Here is a 23423-nt window from a genome sequence, read left to right as displayed (position 1 = left end):
AAGAAAGATGGTTAATGAGTTTTGACAAAATAACCCCAAAAGTCTTTTATGCACACAAAACGAGAAAAACAAAAATGTTAGAGGTGTAATGGAACCACACTTGAAAACACACAAATACTCCTTTCAAATAGAAGATATGGTTTCGCCTGGGTTTGGATCTCTTCAGATTAAAGTTGGACCTTGCACCCATTTTTACATGAAAAAAAAATGCCCCTTTCCAAAGATTTATAATAGTGGTGCAGCTTAGCTAGAATATCCATAAAAATTGTTCATTTTGTGATTAAAGCATGGAGTTTGGCCCACATATTCTAAATTAGCTAATGTTTATTTTCAGATATGGAGCCATCCTGGAGCTGACCTCTAATGAGCTATAGGGGTCAATAAAGAATTACACAGGGGTCAAAATTTTAAAATGCTCCTATCATGTTGAAACCTATGCTACATTATTTTTCTGATCATAATGATTCCAAAAAGGTACGGTTTGGACTATCTATGACTGAATTCCATGGAGTTATGGGGTAAAAACAGCAAAAGTGGTGACAAAGGTCAGTTTCAGTTTGTACAGGGGTCAAAAGTTAAAGTTGCTCTAATTTTGGTAAAAAAAAAAAAAAAAAAAAAGATGCAAATTATTAGGTGAATTAAAGCATTTTAAAAAGAAACAGTTTGCACCATCTGTCATGCTTAGTTATGATGTTATGGGGTAACATATGTCATACGTTACAGAATCCAATGGACGTCGACCTTGTTTGACCTTTACTTTGGAGACCAGGCACTCAACACAGTCAAAACTATTCCCTTTTTTTATCCTTTTATTTCAACCAATAATTTGCATCACTTTTTACCAAAATTGGAGCAACTTTAACTTTTGACCCTTGTACAAACTGAAACTGAACTGATCTTTGTCCAAATTTTTGCTCTTTTTACCCCATAACTCCAGAACATTCAGTCATAGATAGTTCAGACTATACCTTTTTGGAATCGTTATGATAAGATAAAAAATGTGGTATAATTTTAAACATGATTGGAGCATTTTTAAATTTTGACCCATGTGTAATTCTTTATTGACCCCTGTAGCTCATTCGAGTTCAGCTCCAGGATGGCTTCATATCTGAAAATAAACATTAGTTAATTTAGGATTTGTGTGCCAAATTACATGCTTTTGTCACAAAATGAACAATTGTTTTGCTATGCTGCCCCACTGTAATTGATATTGTGGAAAATGGCAACAAAATGAGCCCATTATATTTTTTTTTTATTGAAATATCAACTTAGTGAGGATTCAGAAGTTATATAGCAGGAGTATTCAACTTGTTCCAGAAAGGGCAGAGAGGGTGCAGGTTTTCTTTGCAACCACCCACTCCACCAGGTGATTTCACTGATTAACTGATTCCATCTGCTCAAAGTGATATTAATCAGTGAAATCACCTGGTGGAGTGGGTGGTTGCAAAGAAAACCTGCACCATCTCTGCCCTTTCTGGAACGAGTTGAATACCCCTGTTATATAGAAATTAGAGCCCAACTGGTACATCGGTTGGCTGATATGAGCCTTTTAATGAACATATTGGTATCTGCATTATTTTTGCAGATATGAAAACTTTTACTAAATAAACAATGCAGAAAATCATGTTCATTGTTGGAAATTGTGTCATTGCATAGTTTGTCCAGCAGAAGTGTCATATACAATGCTGTCAACTATGGCTGGTTTCCTCCGTCAAGCCTTGGTCTCATTTGCTACAAGAGACTGAGGCAGTGTGATGAGCTGGCATTCACTTTCAATTATAGTGAGTATTTTAGACAAGAGACAAGTGGTCCATATGCCGCCAGCTAGGCAGGGCCAAAACAGTTGAGTCTATTCTATGCAAATGCCAAGCAATGAACCACGACACTGCCAATCTGAGTGAAAACAGTGTGACATACGTCTGTTGGTTGTCTTTGTCATAAGGGTTTGATTACAAAATGTCAGGAATCGGTCATTTTTTATGAATAGATCGGCAGATATACTGATAGAGTATTTTTTGTTTTCCTTTTTTATCCCAGTTTTGTATTGGTCCCCTTAAAAATCCACATCAGTTGGGCTCTAATTGGTCTTGTAATGTTATGATTGTATTCATAGCTGATTCTGCACAGTGCTGCTATATTTGTGATGATCACTACACCGAGACAAGACTGTGTATTTCCACTTAGAGAAATGCATTTATAAGATGTCTGTTTGTCCATGAGTCTTTTAAGCACAACTCGTCCTAAGGGCTTCACAACATTTGAAAAAAAGACCATGCAGGCCACACTACATTCTGAATCTGTTCTTTTCATGAACGCTCTGAGGATGTGGTAAAAATGGGAAAATATGTCATTTTCAAATCCAGAGTTTCTCTCAACTACATCCTTGCTGGGTTTTCACAGCATCTAACATATTCCCACTAATTTCTTACCACACCCACATGATCATGGACATACTGCGTTACACTTTTTCCATTTCGTTCTGCAAGTTTTCTTGTATCAGCATATAGGTTCAACGATAAACTACAGTTAGAAGCACAGCTCTCTTGTCAAACGTGCCATGCGTGCATACCTTTGGGTGTGTGGGTGCATGCTTTGAAACAAATTTAATTTGTACTAAGCAGTGGGGAGGCTTTTTTTTTTTTTTTTGTCTACTTTTCAGCACCATGGACAGTGACTGGCACATTACACTAGCAGTCCAAAGACAGCTGTTGGGAGAGGCCATCCATGTCATACTTGTACATAGTTCTGCCCAGAAACAAGTGTGTGGTGGGTGGGAAAGCAGCTGGGCTGGTATTTGTCAGAAGACATGTCTGTGACTTGTTTAAAACTACAACAAATGACTGCAGGCTGTTATCCAGCAAAAAGGAAACACAATTGACTGTTACCTTCAGCAGGGCTAATAATTTTCACCCTAGTAGTTTTTGGTTTTTGTGAAATAATTTTGTTTCTTTGTGTAGTGAAATAATGCAAGATTCAAAATGAGTCTGGGATCTTTAGAAATGCTGTGTTGAAAATTCTTTGCTCTGTCAAAAAGAAAAGAAGAAAAAAGAAAACACTTGGGGAACTTAGAAGAAAATGGAAAATTTCTTCGGGGGTGTAATTTGTCCTCATCTGTAGCTTCTGGTGCCTTTTTAGAGCAAAAATGAGAATGAACGTCATTATACCTCAAAGGGTTATGATTGTAGATTTTGCTGTTTGGCTTTCCACGAGTTATTTAAATGTAGCACTATTCTCTCAATCAAAATTTTCTAGTGCCGCCCCTGGGAACCTGCATTCACACATATTGCCGGAGGTGTAGGAATGAAATGTTTTTTTAAATACATTTCTGGACAGTTTTAATGTGAAGCATTTAAATATGACTTAAAATAAAGCAGGAAATTCATGGACAGCTTTATCAGAAAGGACAGAAATAAATCTGACATCACTGCATTTTATGGACTAAGTGAAATGTGAAAACCATTCATTCTAATGACTGCATGTTCATAAAGTATAGGCTTTGGATAATTTATTATCGCTGACAATTAAGTATAATTTTAAAGCTCATGAGGTTCTGCGGAGAATGCAGTACTCGCCGAGCCATCACAGAACTCGCTTCCAGTCGCACAGCGCACACTCACTGATCTGAATGATACTTTCAGTTCTCACCCCGTGATATGTCAGAGTGACTTTTTCCGGGCTTGACCCGATGTGCGTTGAGCCCCAGGCTGCTTTGAGTGAAGTAGGAAGGGTGCAGAAAGCAACAGAGTGTCTGCTCCACTCCCCAAACACACACCGCCTCCTTTTTCTGTGCCTCGCTGTCACTCTAACCATCATATTTTTTAATGGTCAACAGTAGCTGCCAACAAAACAAATGTTCATCATCCACAAATGCAACCACATGAAATTTTAACTTCCAGAATGTCATATGCACTTAGCAACCCTGTAAGAGACAGTGCAGGGCGACCGCTGGGCGAACCTATTTGATTCTGGGCGCGAGACCTGTTCAAAATGCCACATGTTCCTCTTGTTCCACTAATAAATAAAAGATCTGTGCCAAATTTTATTGCAATCGGACATTGTTTAGGGGTCCCCACAGAGCAATGCAATGTAGTAATCCAGTAATTCCAGTAATGTTGTCCTCTGGGTGACCAATCAACCACCACTCTTTGCGATTAGAAGCCATCACATGTACCTGTAAAAGAAAATAATGGCATCAGTGTCTTCTCCCGTTATGGTGACGTTGCCAGAGGAGGGAGAGGAAAATGTGTCACTCTGGGGGAGCCCTAAATTTTATCTGATTGAGTTCAAATTTGGTCTGCACCTATAAAACCCCAAGTGGAACAAAAACAAAATGTGGCCCGAAATCTCTCACAGCTTTTATTTTTTCACTATATAACATGAACAGCCCTACTGGGTGCACGGGTTGAGCAGTGTGCGGTGTTTCCCACCATGGGCAGAATCCTGCTTTATAATAAGTCATTGAAGTCCCTATTGGGCACCACAGTCTCGTTTGGGGACGGGCGCTAAAGGGGTAAAATATGACGCACATGATGTAATTTCTCTACTTATGGGGGGAAAACCATGACATTTTCAATGGTGTGGTGAAGAGTGGACATGTGTTGCAGTTTGTTTATGACCCAGAGATCCAACATGTCGCGGCAGTTTTGCAGGTGAGAGAATGTAACTACTCTGGTTAGCCGTGTGTTACCGACACAACGTCTCTCACTCGCTTTGTCTTCCCTTCTCCACTGGGAATCGAAAAAACACTTTTCGTGACTGCTTCGGTGATTGCAGGAGAAAACAAAGCAGTACACTATTTGTCTGTGTGAAGCTGAGTATATATTGCACAGCGGGAGCGGAGGTCACCATTAGTGGTCAAATCCCACGATATCACGCAGGGTTCAAACAAGACTGTGGTGCCCTATTAGGTTTAAATATGTCATTCATAAGTCAGTGCAGTAGTTACTACATCCTTATTACATCTTGCTGCGTCCAAAGTTCAACCACATCCTTCATGCCCATGGAGAGTGTGACGTGGGTTTAAATGGCACACAATGGTGGCACACCATATGAAGGCATGCATGAAAGAAAATAATTCCAATCCAACATGTTCTAGGCAGTGGTTGGCACAGCTAACCAAAACGTTAGCTTCGATAACCATTAATCAATAACGGAAAAGTTATCTTTTATGACACTGAACCGATAAACTGCTAAAAAAATGTATCTTTATTACAGATAACTGATAACTTTTAGTATTGATTTGGATGTGGCCACATCAGATTACACTGTCAGCTTCTGATAAACCAGTTTCACGTTTGCTTTTTGTTGCTGGGTAAATTCAAGGATCACAAACACATAACGCATGAAAGATGAATGTTTAACAAAATAAACCCCAAACACTGTCATCATCTTTCAAAAGCAGTAAAACACGGTATTAGAAGTTACAGTTTATCTCGGTATTAGATACACCATCATCTACGAACTAAAAAGCTGCTGTTTTTTTCACACGCTTTGAACCATGCGGCTTAAACAACCAAAATACGTCCATTAATACATTGATTGGCAGAGTAAAATACGCATAGTAAATAAAATTCTTAACTGTTAGTTTCAGTAGTATTCGTCTGAATAAATAATCAAAATGAAGCATCCTTTTTTTAAAAAATCGAAAACGGTGTCTAAACGTGAAGAAAAGTCACTCTGTACACACAGCTGCGCAACGAGAGCTCCTCTCCCCCACCGAGTCTTGGCGATTAAATTACAGCCACAAAGAAATAAAATATTATAATGTTAAAATTAGTCTGTTTTGTTTTTGTGTCGAGCGGAGTCACTCACTGTAACATCCGAAGTGAACCTGAACTACACTACCCACAGTGCTCACTGCGGTGACCGACCAATCACGTTTTGCGCTTAAAGTTGAGGGCTGCGGTCACCTTAGTATTTCTCTGTTTTTCTCTTTGTTTAATGCTGGCAAATTATACAGTATGTTTTGTCTTTCTGATGCCTGATTCTGTTTTTTCTCTCTGTTTAAGGTGCAGCTCCATCGAGAGATGGGAGTTGTATTCGTGTTGGCAATCCTCCTGTCCTGTGCGCCAATAGCATTTCTTGTATATTTGTCCGTGAATTGTTCTGTGAATTGTTCTGTAATTTATGTTTGTAGCATGGCCCAAGAGGGTCACCCCTTTGAGTCTGGTCTGCTTGAGGTTTCTTCCTCAGAGAGCGTTTCTCCTTACCACTGTTGCTCTGGGGGTTGGTAAGGTTAGACCTTACCTGTGTGACGCGCTTTGAGGCAACTCTGTTGTGATTTGGCGCTATATAAATGAAAATAAATTGAAATTGAATTGAATGATGATGTCATCAGCAAGAGACAGGCAGCCATTCTGCTACAATCACAAAACAGACAGACTAAAATGTTTGGTTTTAGGGTTCACAAACGTTTTTGACCGTTAAACTTTGTTCACTTTACCAGCAAAAGACCCCAAATGTTAGCGGAGTGAGTTATTGGAAGATAATTGGTCCAATGATGGTTTTAAAACTTGTCTGAAAAGCTAATCTGCTACCAGAAACATTAGCTTCAATAATTATTTATTGGATTAGCCGAACTGTGCCCACCACTGATTCTAGGGAAGATATGTTAAGTGATGCTTCATATCGAATATATACATAAATAGGAAGTGCAACTCCTTCGAATTCATTTGGTTGAAGTCACTGAAATTTCACATAATGTTAGCACACCATATGAAGTTATGCATGACGTTGCCAAACTTCATGCATGAAGTTATGCATGAAGTCTGACACCTCCCTACCTAGCTGACCTATTTAAACCTTACATACCGACCCGGGCCTTGCATACTCAGGGTGCAGGACTACTTGTGTCCCTAGGGTGAATAAGAAGTCTGCGGGTCACAGAGCTTTCTCTTATCATGCCCCTGTTCTGTTGCATAATCTCCCTGCGTCAATAAAACAGTCAGATTCTGTGGAGACTTTCAAGTCCAGACTTAAGATGCACTTATTTTCCCTTTCGTGTGGCTAGCATACGTTTATAGTTTTGTTTTATGCTTTTTACTCTTTTAATTAATTTTATTTTGTTTTGTAATTTTGTTTTTAGGAAACAGAGCAGGCCGCAGCCTCAACTTTACCTAAATTCTGGATCTTTTAGTGAAGCTTAGGTCTAGTGGCCGGCGATCAACTTAGTATTTCTTCTGTTTCTGTTGTTGTTTAATGCTGGCAAATTATACAGTATTTCTTGTCTTTCTGATGCCTGATTCTGTTTTTTCTCTCTGTTTAAGGTGCAGCTCCATCCAGAGATGGGAGTTGTATTTGTGCTGGTGACCCTCCTGTCCTGTGCACCAACAGCATTTCCTATATACTTGTTTTGTGAATTGTTCTGTAATTTATGTCTGTAACATGGCGCAAGCAGAGGGTCACCCCTTTGAGTCTGGTCTGCTTGAGGTTTCTTCCTCAGAGGGAGTTTTTCCTTACCACTGCTGCTCTGGGGGTTAGTAATGTTAGACCTTACTTGTGTGAAGCGCCTTGAGGCACCTCTCTTGTGATTTGGTGCTATATAAATGAAAATAAATTGAAATTGTTCAATAATTCCAGTCCAGCATCGGCAGGTGGAGATATTGGAATTTTGTCTTTATATGGAGCTTCACATAAAATGAACCTATTGAGCACAAATCCTCCTAAGATGGTTGGTGGATTGTCACACAATGAATGGTAGTGCACCGTATGATGTGTGAAGGAAAATCATTCCCATCCAGCATCTTCAAGAGAAGATAACTGGAATTTTCTGTTCCATTGATGCAGAATATAATGTTGAGTACAACATCATAGGATGTATCAATGAACCTTTACCCAGTGGTAACACAACATATGACGATGTGCATGAAGAAACATAGTTGTTGTCTGATGTCTTCAGGGAGATAATTTGACTTTAACTTAAAAGCACATCATAGTTATAAATTACATGAACAGAGTTTGTTAATTCAGGAGTTTCATCACAAAAGACTTATGACCACAGATATACTTTAATACAGGCAAGCTACCAGTACAGGGGTGTAATTTGAATTCGGTGAGCTTTCTCACAAATCTCGAGATTTTTTTGTTTGTTTCTGTGTAGGCTCTCAGTTGTCCAGGTGGTTTCCATAGTAGAGAAGCTTGAATCTTCGACTGGACTGGGTTGCTTGACGTGAGGACGTTTCGCTTCAAATCACAGAAGCTTCCTCAGCTAAAATTCTTGCTCTGGTAGTCTGACTTCTGTCTTGACTCTTGTAGAGAAGAAGAAACCAGAAGCCAACAAAAGCTGGAGTTTTTAATCTAACCAGACCCCTCCTACCGAGAGGCTGACTGCTATAGGCTAGTGACTAAACAATAGCTCTAATTATCACCTATTGTGCTCTAGTTAGCACCCTCCTGATGATGGGATGGAAGCCTCCCCTGATGGCTCCCTTGACAACTCTCCTGATGACGTGAATGACTCATTACCATGAACAAATGACTGAAACTGCTTTGACCTGAGTACCCCATTGTAAACAGGGGACAAAGCGTGTCTGAGACCCGCCCCCCGGTTAAGGCTGGGTTTCAACTGTTTTACAAAGAATGCTTCCTTGACACCTCTCTCAAACCATTTCTTCTCTCTGGCTAATATTTTAACTTCCTTGTCCTCAAACGTGTGGTTAGTGTCTTTCAGGTGGAGATGAACTGCAGACTGAAGTCCACTGGTGACTTCTCTGCGGTGCTGGTATAGCCTCTTGTTTAAAGGTTGCTTAGTCTCACCTATGTAGTGTTCATTACAATTTTCCTGACATCTGATATAATACACTACATTGCTCTGTTTGTAACTAGGGATCCTGTCCTTAGGGTGAACTAATTTCTGTCTCAAGGTGTTAACCGGTTTAAAGTAAACTGGGATTTTGTGCTGACTGAAGATCTTCTGTAGTTTTTCCCCTACTCCTGCTAAATAAGGGGGAGACACTCCTCTTCTTCTTGTCTCCGTCTCCTGTCTATCTGGTCTCTTTGTTTTCTGGGACTTCTGCACTTTGTCCAGGGACCATCGTGGGTACCCACATACTGTGAGGGCTTTCCGTACAAGTTGTTGTTCTTTAGCCCTTCCCTCTGCAGTTGTGGGCACCTGTAGGGCTCTGTGTTGAAGAGTCCTGATCACCCCGAGCTTGTGTTAAGGGGGTGGTTTGAGCCAAAGAGCAGATATTGGTCAGTGTGAGTGGGTTTTCTGTAAACCTCTGTCTGGAGCTGCCTGTTCTCTCCAATCGTAACATCACAGTCCAAGAAGGCTAAATGGTTGTTTCTGGCATCCTCACGTGTGAACTTGATATTGGAATCCACCGAATTGATGTGTTCTGTAAAGTCCTCGACCTCCTGTTGCTTGATTTTAACCCATGTGTCATCAACATATCTGAACCAGTGACTGGGAGAGATGCCCGTGAACGACGTCAAGGCTGTCTTCTCCACTCGCTCCATGTACAGATTGGCCACAATGGGGGATACCGGAGACCCCATCGCACAACTATGGATCTGCCTGTAGTAATTCCCCCAAAACAAGAAATACGTGGTGTTAGACAGCTCTCCAAGAGTTGGCAGATGTGGTCTGGTGTGAGTTTGGTCCTTTCAGGTACAGACACATCCTCCAGCAGTCTCTGCCTCACAGCTGAAATGGCCTCAGCGGTGGGGATGCAGGTGAACAACGAAGTCACATCAAATGACACCATAGTTTCATCTGCCTCCAGCTGCAGGTCCTTGATCTTGTTCACAAAATCTTGTGTGTTCTCCACATGGTGGTCTGAGTTACCTACTAGAGGAGCCAAAATCCACGTGAGGTGCTTGGCCAAAATGTATGTGATGGAATCTGTGCTACATACAATAGGCCTGAGTGGCACGTCCTGTTTGTGGATTTTGGGCAGTCCATAGATGCATGGAGTGGTGTCCCCCGGGTACAGTCTGTAGTATGTCTGCCTGTCGATGAGTCCCTCTTTCTCCAGGTTTTGGAGGTAGCTAATGATTTTCTTCTTATAGCCACTCGGGTCTCTCTTCAGACGTTCGTATGTACTGGAGTCACTGAGCAAGTTGTTGATCTTGGCCTCGTAGTCCGATGTGTTCAGGACCACTGTGCATCTGCCTTTATCTGCTGGCAGGATAAGGATGCTTTGGTCCTTCTGCAGTGCTGCCAAAGCTTTCTGTTCTTCTCCTGTGATGTTGGATGGAGGAGGCTTAGCACTGTTAAGCACTGCTGTGACTGTTAGTCGGAGGTCCCCAGCTTCTGACTCTGACAAACTGTTATGTTTAATGGCTGACTACTGCAGTGATGTAATCTACTGTCGGTATATGTTTAGGGGTCACTGAGAAATTTAGTCATTTGGTGAGCACATCCTTTTCTGTCTGTGTAAGAACCCTGTCGGACAGATTCTTTACCCAATTTTCCCTGTTGTCACTAATTTGTCTGGATGTATCTTTAAAACTACTCCCCCTGAAAGTACGCCTTGTTTGTTTGTTTGTTTTTTAACTTGTTTTTACAAACCTTTCCTCCCTTAAATGCCATCTTGCCTGAAACAGTGTTGTTTCAGGCAACACAGTCTTGATCAGCTTGTGAAATGAGAAAGTGCCGCAGCCAAGCCGAGTGAAGTGTTTAAAGCCAACAGAGACGACCTAACTCTTTGTTTTGTCTCCTCCTGTTCTTGGTCATCACTTACACTGTTTTTAATGGTACCAGACAGATTATTGGATTGTACAGATTTCTATTTTCATTTTTGAAATTCTGTTTCTTTTGTCAAAACACCAGCAACGTAAAAAATAGGACTTTAATGGAGGCTCATAAATTTGACCGGTTACGCGGGTGAACAGTAGGCTAATTCCTGCACACAGCTGCACACAATCACATCACTGTTTTCTGACCGTGGACCAAACAAGCATAAATTCAGGTTGCGGACAGCAGCTGTTTTGTGTGATTGGCTTTGTTGATATTTTATTACAGAGCATAGGCAACATACAGTTTTTTTCCTCTGTTAAAACTTCTGGACTAATAAAAATGACTCGCCACAAAATTCACCTTGCTTTGTTACTTTGTAGCATGAAACAATTTTTGTTCAAGAGTTAAGCAGTCTGGCTTCTTGAAAATTAATGTAGAGCTTAATGGCATATTTGTTTCTAGACAGAGAGGGAATAAATTATAGAAACCCTCAAAATAATACAAGAAATAGAATTGTCAGCAAAAGAATCACCATTAGTACTTTGTCGCACCTCATTGGGTGTTTGTGAAAACCTGAATCATGTGAGGCATACATTTGACTGGTAGTGTATATAAAAAAATAAATAAATCAAACAAAAATAACTACAGCAATCAAGTTTTCTGATATCCGCGGATCCGGATCCAGATCACCTCCAAAATCGGGTCTAAGAGCTTTGTCTTATCATGCACCCACTTTGTGGAACGGTCTTCCTGAGACCATGAGGCAATTGGAGTCTCTGGACATTTTTAAGTCAAGACTTAAAACCCATCTTTATTCTCTTTCTGATGAATAGTTTTTATTTTTTATCTGTTTTATTCTTTTACTTCTGTTTTTAATTATGTATTTAATTTTTATTATTATTTATTTATTTAAATTTTTATGTTGAATTGTTCTGTGTGAGGCACCAATTTAATCAGCTTTATAAGCTGATAAAATTTAATTGAATTGAAAACTCAGTGGAGTCTTCCATGACCTAATATCTATCTATGGTGCAAATTTGGTGAGAATCTGTGAAGTAGGTTTTTTTTTTTTTTTTTTTTTACATAATCCTTCAAAGCCTATATAAAGTAAGATCTTGATCCAGAATCTGGATCCAGGTCAAACCCAAAATTTAATGGAGTCTTCCATGACCTAATATCTATCTGTGGTGCAAATTTGGTGAGAATCTGTGAAGTAGTTTATATATATATATATATATATATAAAGTAAGATCTTGATCCAGAATCTGGATCCAGGTCAAACCCAAAATTTAATGGCGTCTTCCATGGCCTAATATCTATCTGTGGTGCAAAGTTCAACAAAATCCGTGTAGTAATTTTGACGCAATCCTGCTAACAGACAGACAAATAAATAAATAAATGCCAATGATTTTATTACATCCTTGAGGGATGCAATAATAATAATTCAGGCTTTTTATATTGATATTTGGAAAATGATACCCTTTTAAACTCACAGTGAAAGTTTGCCTCTACAATATGACACATATGAGATAAAAATGTAAAATAGAAAAACAGTGGTGTGCATAAGTATGCATACCTTTAATTATTAAAACTAACTCATCACTTTTACAAGCTGTTTTCATTGGACAATTCAGGAGATGGATGCTTGAACATTTCCAAGTGACTGAATATTTTTTGGACTTCATTTACATTAACCATTAAGAAATACAAACAGTATGGTCCTGAATGGTGAATCTGTCTGGAGGGCACAGTTCTCAAAATCTCGGTGGCTGAGCAAGAAGGATGCTAGTGAGGAGCCGCCAAGGCACCCATGCCAACTCTGAAGCAGTTTTTAGTTTCTGAGGCTGTGTTTGTATTTTTGGCTTCCCTCACTCATCTCCTTCCAGCATGGGCACTCAGTTTTTGAGAACTGCATACTTGACAGATTTACCATACACTGTCATACTGTTTGTATTTTTTAATGATTGATGTAAAAGCAATTCAGAACCTATTCATGGAGTTTTAAATGTTCATGTATCCATCCCCTCACTTGTCTCAAGCAAAGTGACAGTAAAAGTAATGATTTAATCCTTATGATTAGAATAGATTGCCTCCGCAGATACATTTTTTTCTTTGGATGTGTTGCAGACTGTAAAATCAGGAATCTATGCATATTAGCACATCATAAAATACCTTTGCTTAATACTGTCTGCAATGAAATAGAAGTCAAAGTAATGTCAGTATTACGGCACCTTTTTTGAATTTCTATACCGTCCCAACTTTTTCTGATTTGAGGTTATATGCAAAAAAAAGTGTCCAAAATTGTGTGGGCATTGTCCATGTGGCGTACAGACACACAAGCTGAAGAAGTATAATTTGCATGTGTACACACACAAAAATACTCAAACAACACACTCTAGTGGTCATTGCACAGGCACTCAGGAAGTGGTGATCTTTCCACACATTGCATCACTTCACCATTCAAGTGTCAAAATGTATTTTGGGAAAATGGAGTCCTACTGTCCTCCAGTAGCTGTACCCTTCATTAAGTAATGTCTTCGACCTGACAGTCATCTGTTGACAACTTCACTAATGGTCAGTAACTGCAAATGCACGTGCTACCATTTCCACCATGAATGTTTTGGCAATGAAATAAATATCTATGGACTTTGGTCTTGATGCGGTCTGTATTTTCTGTTGAATCCAGGGACGTGGTGCAACATCTGATGCTTATAGTTGCTTTTTAGGGTCACCACCACTAAACTTTAAGCTGCATGCTTAAAGTATAGCAGGGCAATTGAGACAAAAGCGTGAATGTGTTGTGCTCTGCCAACTGAAACATTCCAAACAGCATTTGTGCTGTTGACGCGAGTGTTTCCTGCCTGTTACTCTGAGTATAATTGCCATCAGTTTTTTCTTTTTTTTTTTTTTTTACCCCCTTCTGCTCAATATAAAGTACCATATGCAGTGAAGACAGCCAACGACTGATACCCGTGCTCATATTTGGAGAGGAATGACAAAAAGTTCGAGCCAAGCATGCCAACCCTCTTGCAGCAAGGTCTAGCAAAGAAGGATCCAATCCATAATTGCTGCCCAATTATATTTTCTTCAAGCTGTACTGGTACAACTAATTGGTTCATGAATAATTTCATTTCCAAATGTGGTGGTATACTCACTACAACATGTGACACCAGCGAGCAATACAGGGGAACTGACCTCTGGATTTTCCTTTTCATTCTAAAAGCAGCCTCCTTTCAGCACAGTATCAACCTCCTTGTTGTTGTCATTGCTTGCTCCAATCAAGGTTGTTTTGACTTGAAAGGCTCTGTCAAGGTCCACGCCACATATTAAGTGTCGCTGTGACTTTATTTTATTTATGAAGGGAGAGTGAAAGTTCATGTACGGTGCATCCAGAAAGTATTCACAGTGCTTCCTTTTTTTCCCACATTTTCTTCTGTTACAGCCTTATTCTAAAATGGATGAAATTCATTTTTTTCCTCAATAATTCTACATACAATACTCCATAATGACAATGTGAAAAAATTTTTTTTTTTTTTAGATTTTTGCAAATTTTGCCCATGTTACTCATATTTTCAGTGAGAAATGCATGACAGTCAGCATACACAATATTTGCTGCCTGTCTCACAGAATGAAAAATGTAGACACTGCTTTTTTTTTTATTTTTAGAACAGCCTAATATTTCTTTTTCTTCACTTTATGTAATGCGATAACAAATTTAAAAAAGAATTCTTTGTTTTGATTTTGAATAGAATGTGCAGTGTTCCAAATGCTTTTAATTGTATGGAAATAAGATATAAGGATTTTGAGCTTTATTCACTTATTTAAACACACTGCTATTATTTTGAACACAACTCTCTGTTATGCAATAAACAGCATACATCACATTAAATCAAACTTTAAACAGAAAGCTCATGAGTTCAGGAAACAAGTGGAACTTGTTGAATATAGGGCTGGAAAATGACTACTTAACTGTATTATCACAGTATCTACAGTAAAACATCACTATGTGCAATGAAATGGGGAGGTCTACTTTGCACATTATTTTGCACTTTTTTAAAGATCTACTTCTGAAATAAAAATAATTTAATTGCAATGTATTTACTGTTAATTTCTTAGTTTAGTGTTACTAATTTACCACAATGGGCAAAGGAACTGTAGGGCTGTAAAATCCGTTACTGGTGTTGGCTGGCAAGTAGCATGTGATGGACTGGCGTCCTGTATAGGGAGAGTCGTGGACTCTCGTCCGCTTCACGCTACTGAAAGCAGAAATAAGCACAAGCCCAGTTGCCCTCAGGGCCAACAATGGAGTTACTAACTTTCCATTATAAAAGCGTCAATGGAATTGTGCATATGGAAAGTATTCGCAGAACTTCACTTTTTCCACATTTTATGTTACAGCCTTATTCCAGAATGGATGAAATCATTTTTTTTCCCCTCAAAATTCTACACACAATACCCCATAATGACAGTGTGAAAAAAAGTTTTGTTTAAATTTTTTTGCAAATTTATTAAAAATTACATGTAAAAAAACAACAACAACTAAGAAATCACATGTGATTAAGTAGTCACAGTCTTTGCCATGAAGCTCAAAATTGAGCTCAGGTGCATCCTGTTTCCACTGATCATCCTTGAGATGTTTCTGCAGCTTAATTGGAGTCCAACTCTGCGAATGTCTTTGAGTGGCCCAGCCAGAGCCCAGACCTGAATCTGATTGAACATTTCTGGAGAGATCGGAAAATGGTTGTGCACCGACGCTCCTCATTCAACCTGAGGGAGCTTGAGAGGTGCTGCAAAGAGGAATGGACAAAACTGCCCAAAGAAGCTTGTGGCATCATATTCAAGAAGACTTAAACCTATAATTGCTGCCAAAGGTGCATCAACAAACTGTTATGCAAAGTGTGTAAATTCATATGTCTATGTGATTTTGTAGTTTTTATATAAAAATTTGCAAAACAAAAACTTTTTTTTTATTATGGGGTGTTGTCATTATGTTATTATTGTTATGTTGTTGTTATGGGGTGTTGTGAGAAGAATTTTGAGGGGAAAAATAATTTACTGCACTTTCGAATAAGGCTGTAACATAAAAAAAATGTGGAAAAAGTGAAGTGCTGTGAATACTTTCTGGATGCACCGTATGTGTTGCAGGATGGGAGGGGCATGGCATTGACAATGAACAAGTGAATCATCCAACAGCCCAACCCCAATTGAGTTTGCACAAACAAGGTGAGGTCATACTACTTACATTACATCATGGTTTTGTCAATAACATGACAATCTATTGAGGTACATTGCAATTTAAAATATGATACTTAGAATATTTCATGAGGAAAGGAAATTGAGCCTTTGGATCTCACTAAACGGTGTCCAAATTGGTCAAACATTACCTGTGACAATAAATGACAAATTTCCCACCTCCTAATTACTGGAGCATTACCCTAACAAGCCCTCCCCCCACCCTTTGCACACACATACACTCAGTCAGTCAGCTTCTCATCACAACAGGTCAGGAGCTGTAGACATGACCAGGCCCCGGCTTTGTTAATTGGATGGTTAACAAGGCCTGGGGATTATGTCACTGCAACTCCCGTGATGGCCCCAGGGCTATGTGGCAACACTGCCTGTAGCCGCTGGGTCTTCAGCTCACCCTCACCAGTAGCACTAATTAAAACATGCATAGCTCCAGCCTCTCTCATGCGGTGGCACAGGGTTAATGTGTGTACACCAGCCCCGATTGACCTACTTGATAAGCATCCTAATGATTTTGTAGATTGACTCTGCGTCAGGCTTTTGGACTGTCACACTCCTTTGCTGACCGTTGACCATTGTCTTGCTTTTGTTTTCACCATATGTGCAACATTTCTGACTTGACTTTTTGGAGCACACTCTCTGTCTGTGTGTATTCACTTTTTTTTTAACTCAAATTTTCTTTTTCTAGGATGTCAGGGTCACAGGAAATTGTCAGTGTTTGCTCAAATGTGTCAACATGTGGAAATAGGCTTTGATTTGACTGTACTCTCCAAATTGGAAATTGGCATCCCACCTGAGCGCAGTGATTGGGTTTTTGATGATTTCATTTCTCGGTTGTAGAGCACCACTTAATAAATAATAACTGGCTGATTGCTCTCTCTTTCTTCATCACGTTTTTTTCTCCTTCTCACCTTTTTCCCCCATAAGGCAAGAGGCTCAATTCTCCCCAACTGATTTCTTTGTCTTCCACAGCACGCCATGATGCTTCCTGTTCTCACCCACCATATCCGGTACCACCAGTGTCTGATGCACTTGGATAAGCTCATTGGCTATGTCTTCAAGGAGCGTTGCCTCCTTCAGGTAATTCACAGTCACAGCATCTGCTTACACATATGCGACTCCATGCCCTAACCCGAGCTGCATTATTTAAAGGCTGCCATAGCTGATAACTGCAAGAATAGATAAGGAGAGGCAAATGCTTTATTTTTTTTTAAGCACAGACTGCTGCCAGTTAGCTAGCCATATGAAAAAGTAAATAGTTTTGTGCAGGTACTGCTTCTTCTCAGAGATCCATGGAGAGAGTGTTTGCCTCATTATTTGGCCCGCTCCACCTCTGCATGGAGAGTTCAGGTGGAAACATGGGCTCAGGAGTCACCTAAAGTAACAAACGTCGCGGCCTGAGTCATATCCCTGCAGTAAGCAGCCCAGGTCTGTTGTGAGTTGCAGTGACAGTAGTCAGGACAACAGCAGCCTCCTCTATAATGCCAGCACTCCCCTGTCAGGTCTGCAGCCTCAAGCTGTGTGCTCTCAGAGTAAGCCCCAGCAATATTGAACAGCTGTCATAAGCTGATACATTAGAAATCAATGTGTTGTAGCCTGTACATAGTTAAAAGGGGGAAGAATGCATTAAGATTGGCTCAAGGCTCTGTGTGTTTCTGTGCAGTATTGTGTGCATGACTTGTGCTTATACAGATGTGCAACAAAGTAAAGGAAACACCTGAATATGTGAGTGAAGAAACACAACAAGTGGTCCATCTGTAAGGCCTTAGGGGTCACTGAATGGTTTGAGGAGTACAAAAATTATGTCAGTCATATGCTGTGGCCTTCACAGACACCAGATCTTAATCTCACTGGGCACATATTAGTGCAGCAAATACCTGAAACAATACTTCACATGGTGATACAAGGACCAAATCCAGCACAAATTCTCCTTAGACATTGCTCTTTGAAAAAACCGACGGGCCACTTGACTTTTCAATAGGCGGCCACGTAGGGGTCACTTGAAGAATTACACAGGGGTTAAAATATAAAAATGCTCCAGTCATATTGAAAACTATACCACATTATTTGTCTGATCATAAAGATTCCAAAAAGGTATAGTTTGGACTATCTATGACTGAATGTTATCGAGTTATGGGGTAAAAACCTTAGGAATGGTGACAAAGGTCAATTTCAGTTTGTACAGGGGTCAAAAGTTAAAGTTGCTCCAATTTTAGTAAAAAATGGGGCAAATTATTGATTGAGCTGCTTGGATTAATAAATGGAATAGTTTTGACTGTTGAATGATTGGTCTCTAAAGTAAAGGTCAAATAATGTTAATGTCCATTGAATTCTGTGACGTGACATATGTTACCTCGTAACATAACTAAGCATGATACATGGTGCAAACTATTCCTTTTTGAAACCCTATTAACTCACCCAATAATTTGCATCACCTTTGAACAAAATTGGAGCAACTCTAACTTTTGACCCCTGTACAAACTGAAACTGAACTTTGTCACCATTTTTGTTGTTTTTACCCCATAACTCTATATAATTCAGTCATAGATCATCCAAACTATACCTTTTTGGAATCTTTGTAATCAGACAAATAATGTGGTATAATTTTCAATATGACGGGAGCATTTTTATATTTTTATTCTTCAACTGACCCCTACATGGCCGCCTATTGAAAATTAAAGCGGCCAGTCAGTTTTTTCAAAAGAGTAATATCTTAGGTGTACTTTTACCAAATTTGGTGCTTGTATCACCATTTGAAGGATTCCTCTGTAAATATTCTGTTATCTGCTGCACCCTATGGGAGACTGTGGGCTTATTTGACAGAGAGCACTCACCACCACTATCATCAATACACCAAATGAGGGAATATGTTTTGGAAGAATGGCGTATAGGCCTGTCACAATAACAAATTTTACTGGATCATATATTTTGCCGAAAGAAATATTGGGATAATCAATAATATTGCAATATTGTTGTTGATGGTGTTTTAAGACCATTTTGTGCCCCTGATAGTGCTGTAATGGATCATGGCTGATCTGTGATCCATCTGGATTATTTGTAGCGTTTACATAAGTGTGATTTTTTTTTTTTTTTTTTTAAATGTCATGGTGACTTGTTTTTAAAGTGGTAAAATTCACAAAAAAAAGCAAAAAAAATCACAGTGAATGGAGGGGCAGCGCGTGTATGTCATGAATGCAGCCTTTTAAAAACACCTCGTGTGGGGCTGTGGAGTGCAGCTTTTTCGCATTGGCTTCCTCAAAAGCCACATTGATAAATCCACTGTGCGCCCCCTGTTGACAAAGATATGAAAACTGATTGATTTAGATAAAAATCAGCCCGATAAAGGCATTTTTTGATTAGTCAGTTAAAATTAATTCACATAGCCTCTTCCTCTCGCATCGTCTGCAGGCGGCCAGTGTTTGCTGCTGCAGGGGTCAACACACTGCGCTGTTAAAAAAAAAAATAAATACACAGACACACTGCTTCACTTTAAATACAAAATAAGTGTTTTAGGTCATCGGTTGTGTGCGTCTGTCTCGCAGACTCGCGGAACCGTTAACAGCAATTAAAAATTGCTTTCTCTTCTGTTATGAAGTGCACTCATAGACTGTGTGGGTGTCGGGTTCTCCTCACTCATTTGACTTCAGTCCATAATGTTCCCACACCAGAGATGTGGAATTAGACTTTGAAACCAAGTCCATGTACTCTTCAAAACTTTCTGCAGGCGATTTGTTTACTGTGGTATGCTGTTCTCTCATTGGGCCTCATGTATCAAAGTTGCGCACTTGTGGCGTAAATTTACGGTGTAAATTTGAAGTACACCAAAGTTGCCGTGACATGTATCAAGCAGTGCGCACCTGCCCATTTCCAGCATACGCCTGACGTGACCTTGATAAATGCGGCGGGTGAACACAATCGTAATTATAATAAACACGCCCATAAATATTCAGACTCCGCTTCAGACACACCCTCATTTTACGACATGGAAGCCAGGAAGACGGCAAAGAAAAAGAACTCCACCAATCACGACGCGTGCCAATAGAGCGTCAAAAGTGGCCGTCGTATCAATTGTTTCGTAGTATAATCAAAAAAGTGTTACAGTGGTCCCTCGTTTATCGCGGGAGTTACGTTCTAAAAAATAGCCCGTAATACGCGAAACCGCAACGTATTCAGCGTTATTTTTTACAATTATTATAGACGTTTCAAAGCTGTAAAACCACTTTATACACTTTCTCAATCAGGCATGAACATTTTCTCACTTTTCTCTCGTGTGTAAACACTCTCAAAGTTCAAACCTTAGTAGAAAAATATACTCAACAAAAATATAAACACAGCACTTTTGGTTTTGCTCCCGTTTTGTAAGAGATGAACTCAAAGATCTAAAACTTTTTCCACATACACAATATCACCATTTCCCTCAAATATTGTTCACAAACCAGTCTAAATCTGTGATAGTGAGCACTTCTCCTTTGCTGAGATAATCCATCCCACCTCACAGGTGTGCCATATCAAGATGCTGATTAGACACCATGATTAGTGCACAGGTGTGCCTTAGACTGCCCACAATAAAAGGCCACTCTGAAAGGTGCAGTTTTATCACACAGCACAATGCCACAGATGTCGCAAGATTTGAGGGAGCATGCAATTGGCATGCTGACAGCAGGAATGTCAACCAGAGCTGTTGCTCGTGTATTGAATGTTCATGTCTCTACCATAAGCCATCTCCAAAGGTGTTTCAGAGAATTTGGCAGTACATCCAACCAGCCTCATAACCGCAGACCACGTGTAGCCACACCAGCCCAGGGCCTCCACATCCAGCATGTTCACCTCCAAGATCGTCTGAGACCAGCCACTCGGACAGCTGCTGAAACAATCGGTTTGCATAACCAAAGAATTTCTGCACAAACTGTCAGAAACCGTCTCAGGGAAGCTCATCTGCATGCTTGTCGTCCTCATCGGGGTCTCGACCTGACTCCAGTTTGTCGTCGTAACCGACTTGAGTGGGCAGATGCTCACATTCGCTGGCGTTTGGCACGTTGGAGAGGTGTTCTCTTCAACTCTATGCGAAGGAGATGTGTTGCACTGCATGAGGCAAATGGTGGTCACACCAGATACTGACTGGTATCCCCCCCAATAAAACAAAACTGCACCTTTCAGAGTGGCCTTTTATTGTGGGCAGTCTAAGGCACACCTGTGCACTAATCATGGTGTCTAATCAGCATCTTGGTATGGCACACCTGTGAGGTGGGATGGATTATCTCAGCAAAGGAGAAGTGCTCACTATCACAGATTTAAACTGGTTTGTGAACAATATTTGAGGGAAATGGTGATATTGTGTATGTGGAAAATGTTTTAGATCTTTGAGTTCATCTCATACAAAATGGGAGCAAAACCAAAAGTGATGCGTTTATATTTTTGTTGAGTGTAAGACCAACCTGTTTTCAGGCGCAAACATTTGTTTGAGAAATAAAAATAGAACGTTTTCCTATAAATAATTATGATGGCTTTTAGAACTAACGAATTTAATTTTAACAATCAACGTACGAGGTTGGACACATAAGAAATTATTAATAGTGACCAGTATTTCACAGATCGTGCCTCTGCGTCCTGACGCCGCACCGTTTTCCACTCACACCTGGCTGCAGGTGTCTGTTTCCGAGTGACAAACACAGTTATGAGTAGTTGTTGGCGCTCTTTTTTCTTCTGGGCGAGAAGATTCTTATAAACAGACACGCAGACCACAATGCACTGTGTAAAAAAAAAAAAAAAAAAAAAAAAAAAAAAAAAGGCATGCAAAATTCGACTAAAGAAATCTGCGAAATGACGAGGCCGCGAAAGGTGAACCACGTTATAGCGAGGGACCGCTGTATTCTCTTGTCACATGTCAATAATTCTTGACATGTGGATATTTGCTCGCTCAATTAATAAGACACACCTAATTTTTTGGATTTCTTTATTCTTAAGATGTATTTCTTTATTTATTTTATTGTGACAAACGAATGGAGACGACAAAACCTGATTGCAACACGGGCGAAGGGAATGACAACACTACAGTTGTAATTATCAATTTCATTGTCTAAAACGATCACACCACATAAAGTTAAGCTCAGCGCTGCTCTGGCTCCAGGCTCGAAGACTGGAGAAAAAGGCGAGCAGCGCTTTCTTTGCGGTCAGCGCTGTGGCCACAGATCGTGCTCGATAGACCAGCAATCCCGCAAAAGCGGGATTTGTATTGATTATTATGTAGTATAATCAGGAAAGTGTTATTTATTTAACATATGCATTGATTTGTATAATGGCACTGTTTATCATGTTGATCATTTTCATTTTTATGTGGATTCCAGCGCTGGTTCATTTTGGTGTATAATTTACGCCACCTCTCGACCTGGTGTATATTTTCAGCGCAGTGTACACCAATGACCACATTGATAAATGCCAAGTAGCGCAGCTGTTTTGGCGTACACCCCATATACGCTCAAATATCGCCGTACGCACGTTGATACATGAGGCCCAGTGTGTGTGTGTGTGTGTGTGTGTGTGTGTGTGTGTGTGTGTGTGTGTGTGTGTGTGTGTGTGTGTGTGTGGGCGGGCGGGCGGGCGGGCGGGCGGGCGGGCGGAGTGCCTGTAGTCTCCACCTGCAGACTGCAAGTTGAGAGGGACAAAAACATCTGCACGAGTCAGTGAATTGCGTATAATGGGCGATACATCAAGGCCAGCAAAATGATCATGTTCATCTTTACATATCGATATACTGATTATTGCGACAGGCCTAGTTCCATCCCACCATAAGAGGTGTAGGTACAAGAAGGGATTTAGAAGTTTTGAGCCTGTCCCAGAAAAAGTAGGTTGTGGTTCTCCATCTTTTGCATTCTGAGAAACTAACATTTCTCAGCATTGCACCCAGTGAATCAAAACTTCACATTCTCTAGAAATAATGTGAACCCACCCAGTGGCTAACCTTCTCAAGAAATAATGGTTCAAAACCTTACTAAGATACTTTGATTTTATTATTCCTTTGGACCAAGGACCATAGAACTAATGCCATCAAGATTTGTTTGTTGCCGTCTGATGATTTCTGGAAAACAGCTTGGTGAATTTTCTATAATGTGATATAAACAAAAATGGCAATTTTCAAAAAACAAACAAAAATATCTATTCAATAAAATGTTCTCTAATTTTACATAAAGATTGCTTGGGAGGCTGTCTGCAGACAAAACAAAATCCCATAGTCTGTGTGAATAGTTCTAAGTGCCCCCCAGAGAGTAAAAAAAAAATAATAATAAGTCTACATTTCATATAGTTCTCAATTTGTAGCTGGAAAAACTGCTCAGTAAGTGTTTCCTTGATTCTGCATATGGGTTCCTTGAATCAGTGTGCACCAACACAAAGAGTTTGATTGTCCTTGAATCATTCATGCTACTTTCCTCATACTTGTTCACAATTACTCTTTCTTTATCCAAAGGACTTCAGGGTCTCTTGACCCTCTTTTTCCTTTATT

General features: G+C 39.9%; 1 protein-coding gene and 1 long non-coding RNA gene across 2 annotated transcripts in view; one reads left to right on the top strand and one right to left on the bottom strand.

Annotated features, from left to right (window-relative positions):
- Nucleotides 1–23423, top strand: part of drosha (drosha ribonuclease III) — a 268873-nt gene that overhangs the window by 70218 nt on the left and 175232 nt on the right. Inside the window, 1 exon segment of the mRNA XM_034167642.1 lies at nucleotides 16898–17005. Coding sequence (XP_034023533.1) covers nucleotides 16898–17005 — 108 coding nt within the window.
- On the bottom strand, nucleotides 311–18111 carry LOC117507868. The gene is made up of 3 exons (XR_004559857.1): nucleotides 17988–18111; nucleotides 8436–8439; nucleotides 311–438 (listed from the first exon to the last, which is right to left on the bottom strand). It is a non-coding gene; the product is annotated as an uncharacterized LOC117507868 (long non-coding RNA).

This window comes from Thalassophryne amazonica, chromosome 1 (genome assembly GCF_902500255.1).
Source record: "Thalassophryne amazonica chromosome 1, fThaAma1.1, whole genome shotgun sequence".
Lineage (NCBI taxonomy): Eukaryota > Metazoa > Chordata > Actinopteri > Batrachoidiformes > Batrachoididae > Thalassophryne > Thalassophryne amazonica.
This window is presented reverse-complemented; position numbering and strand designations above follow the sequence as displayed.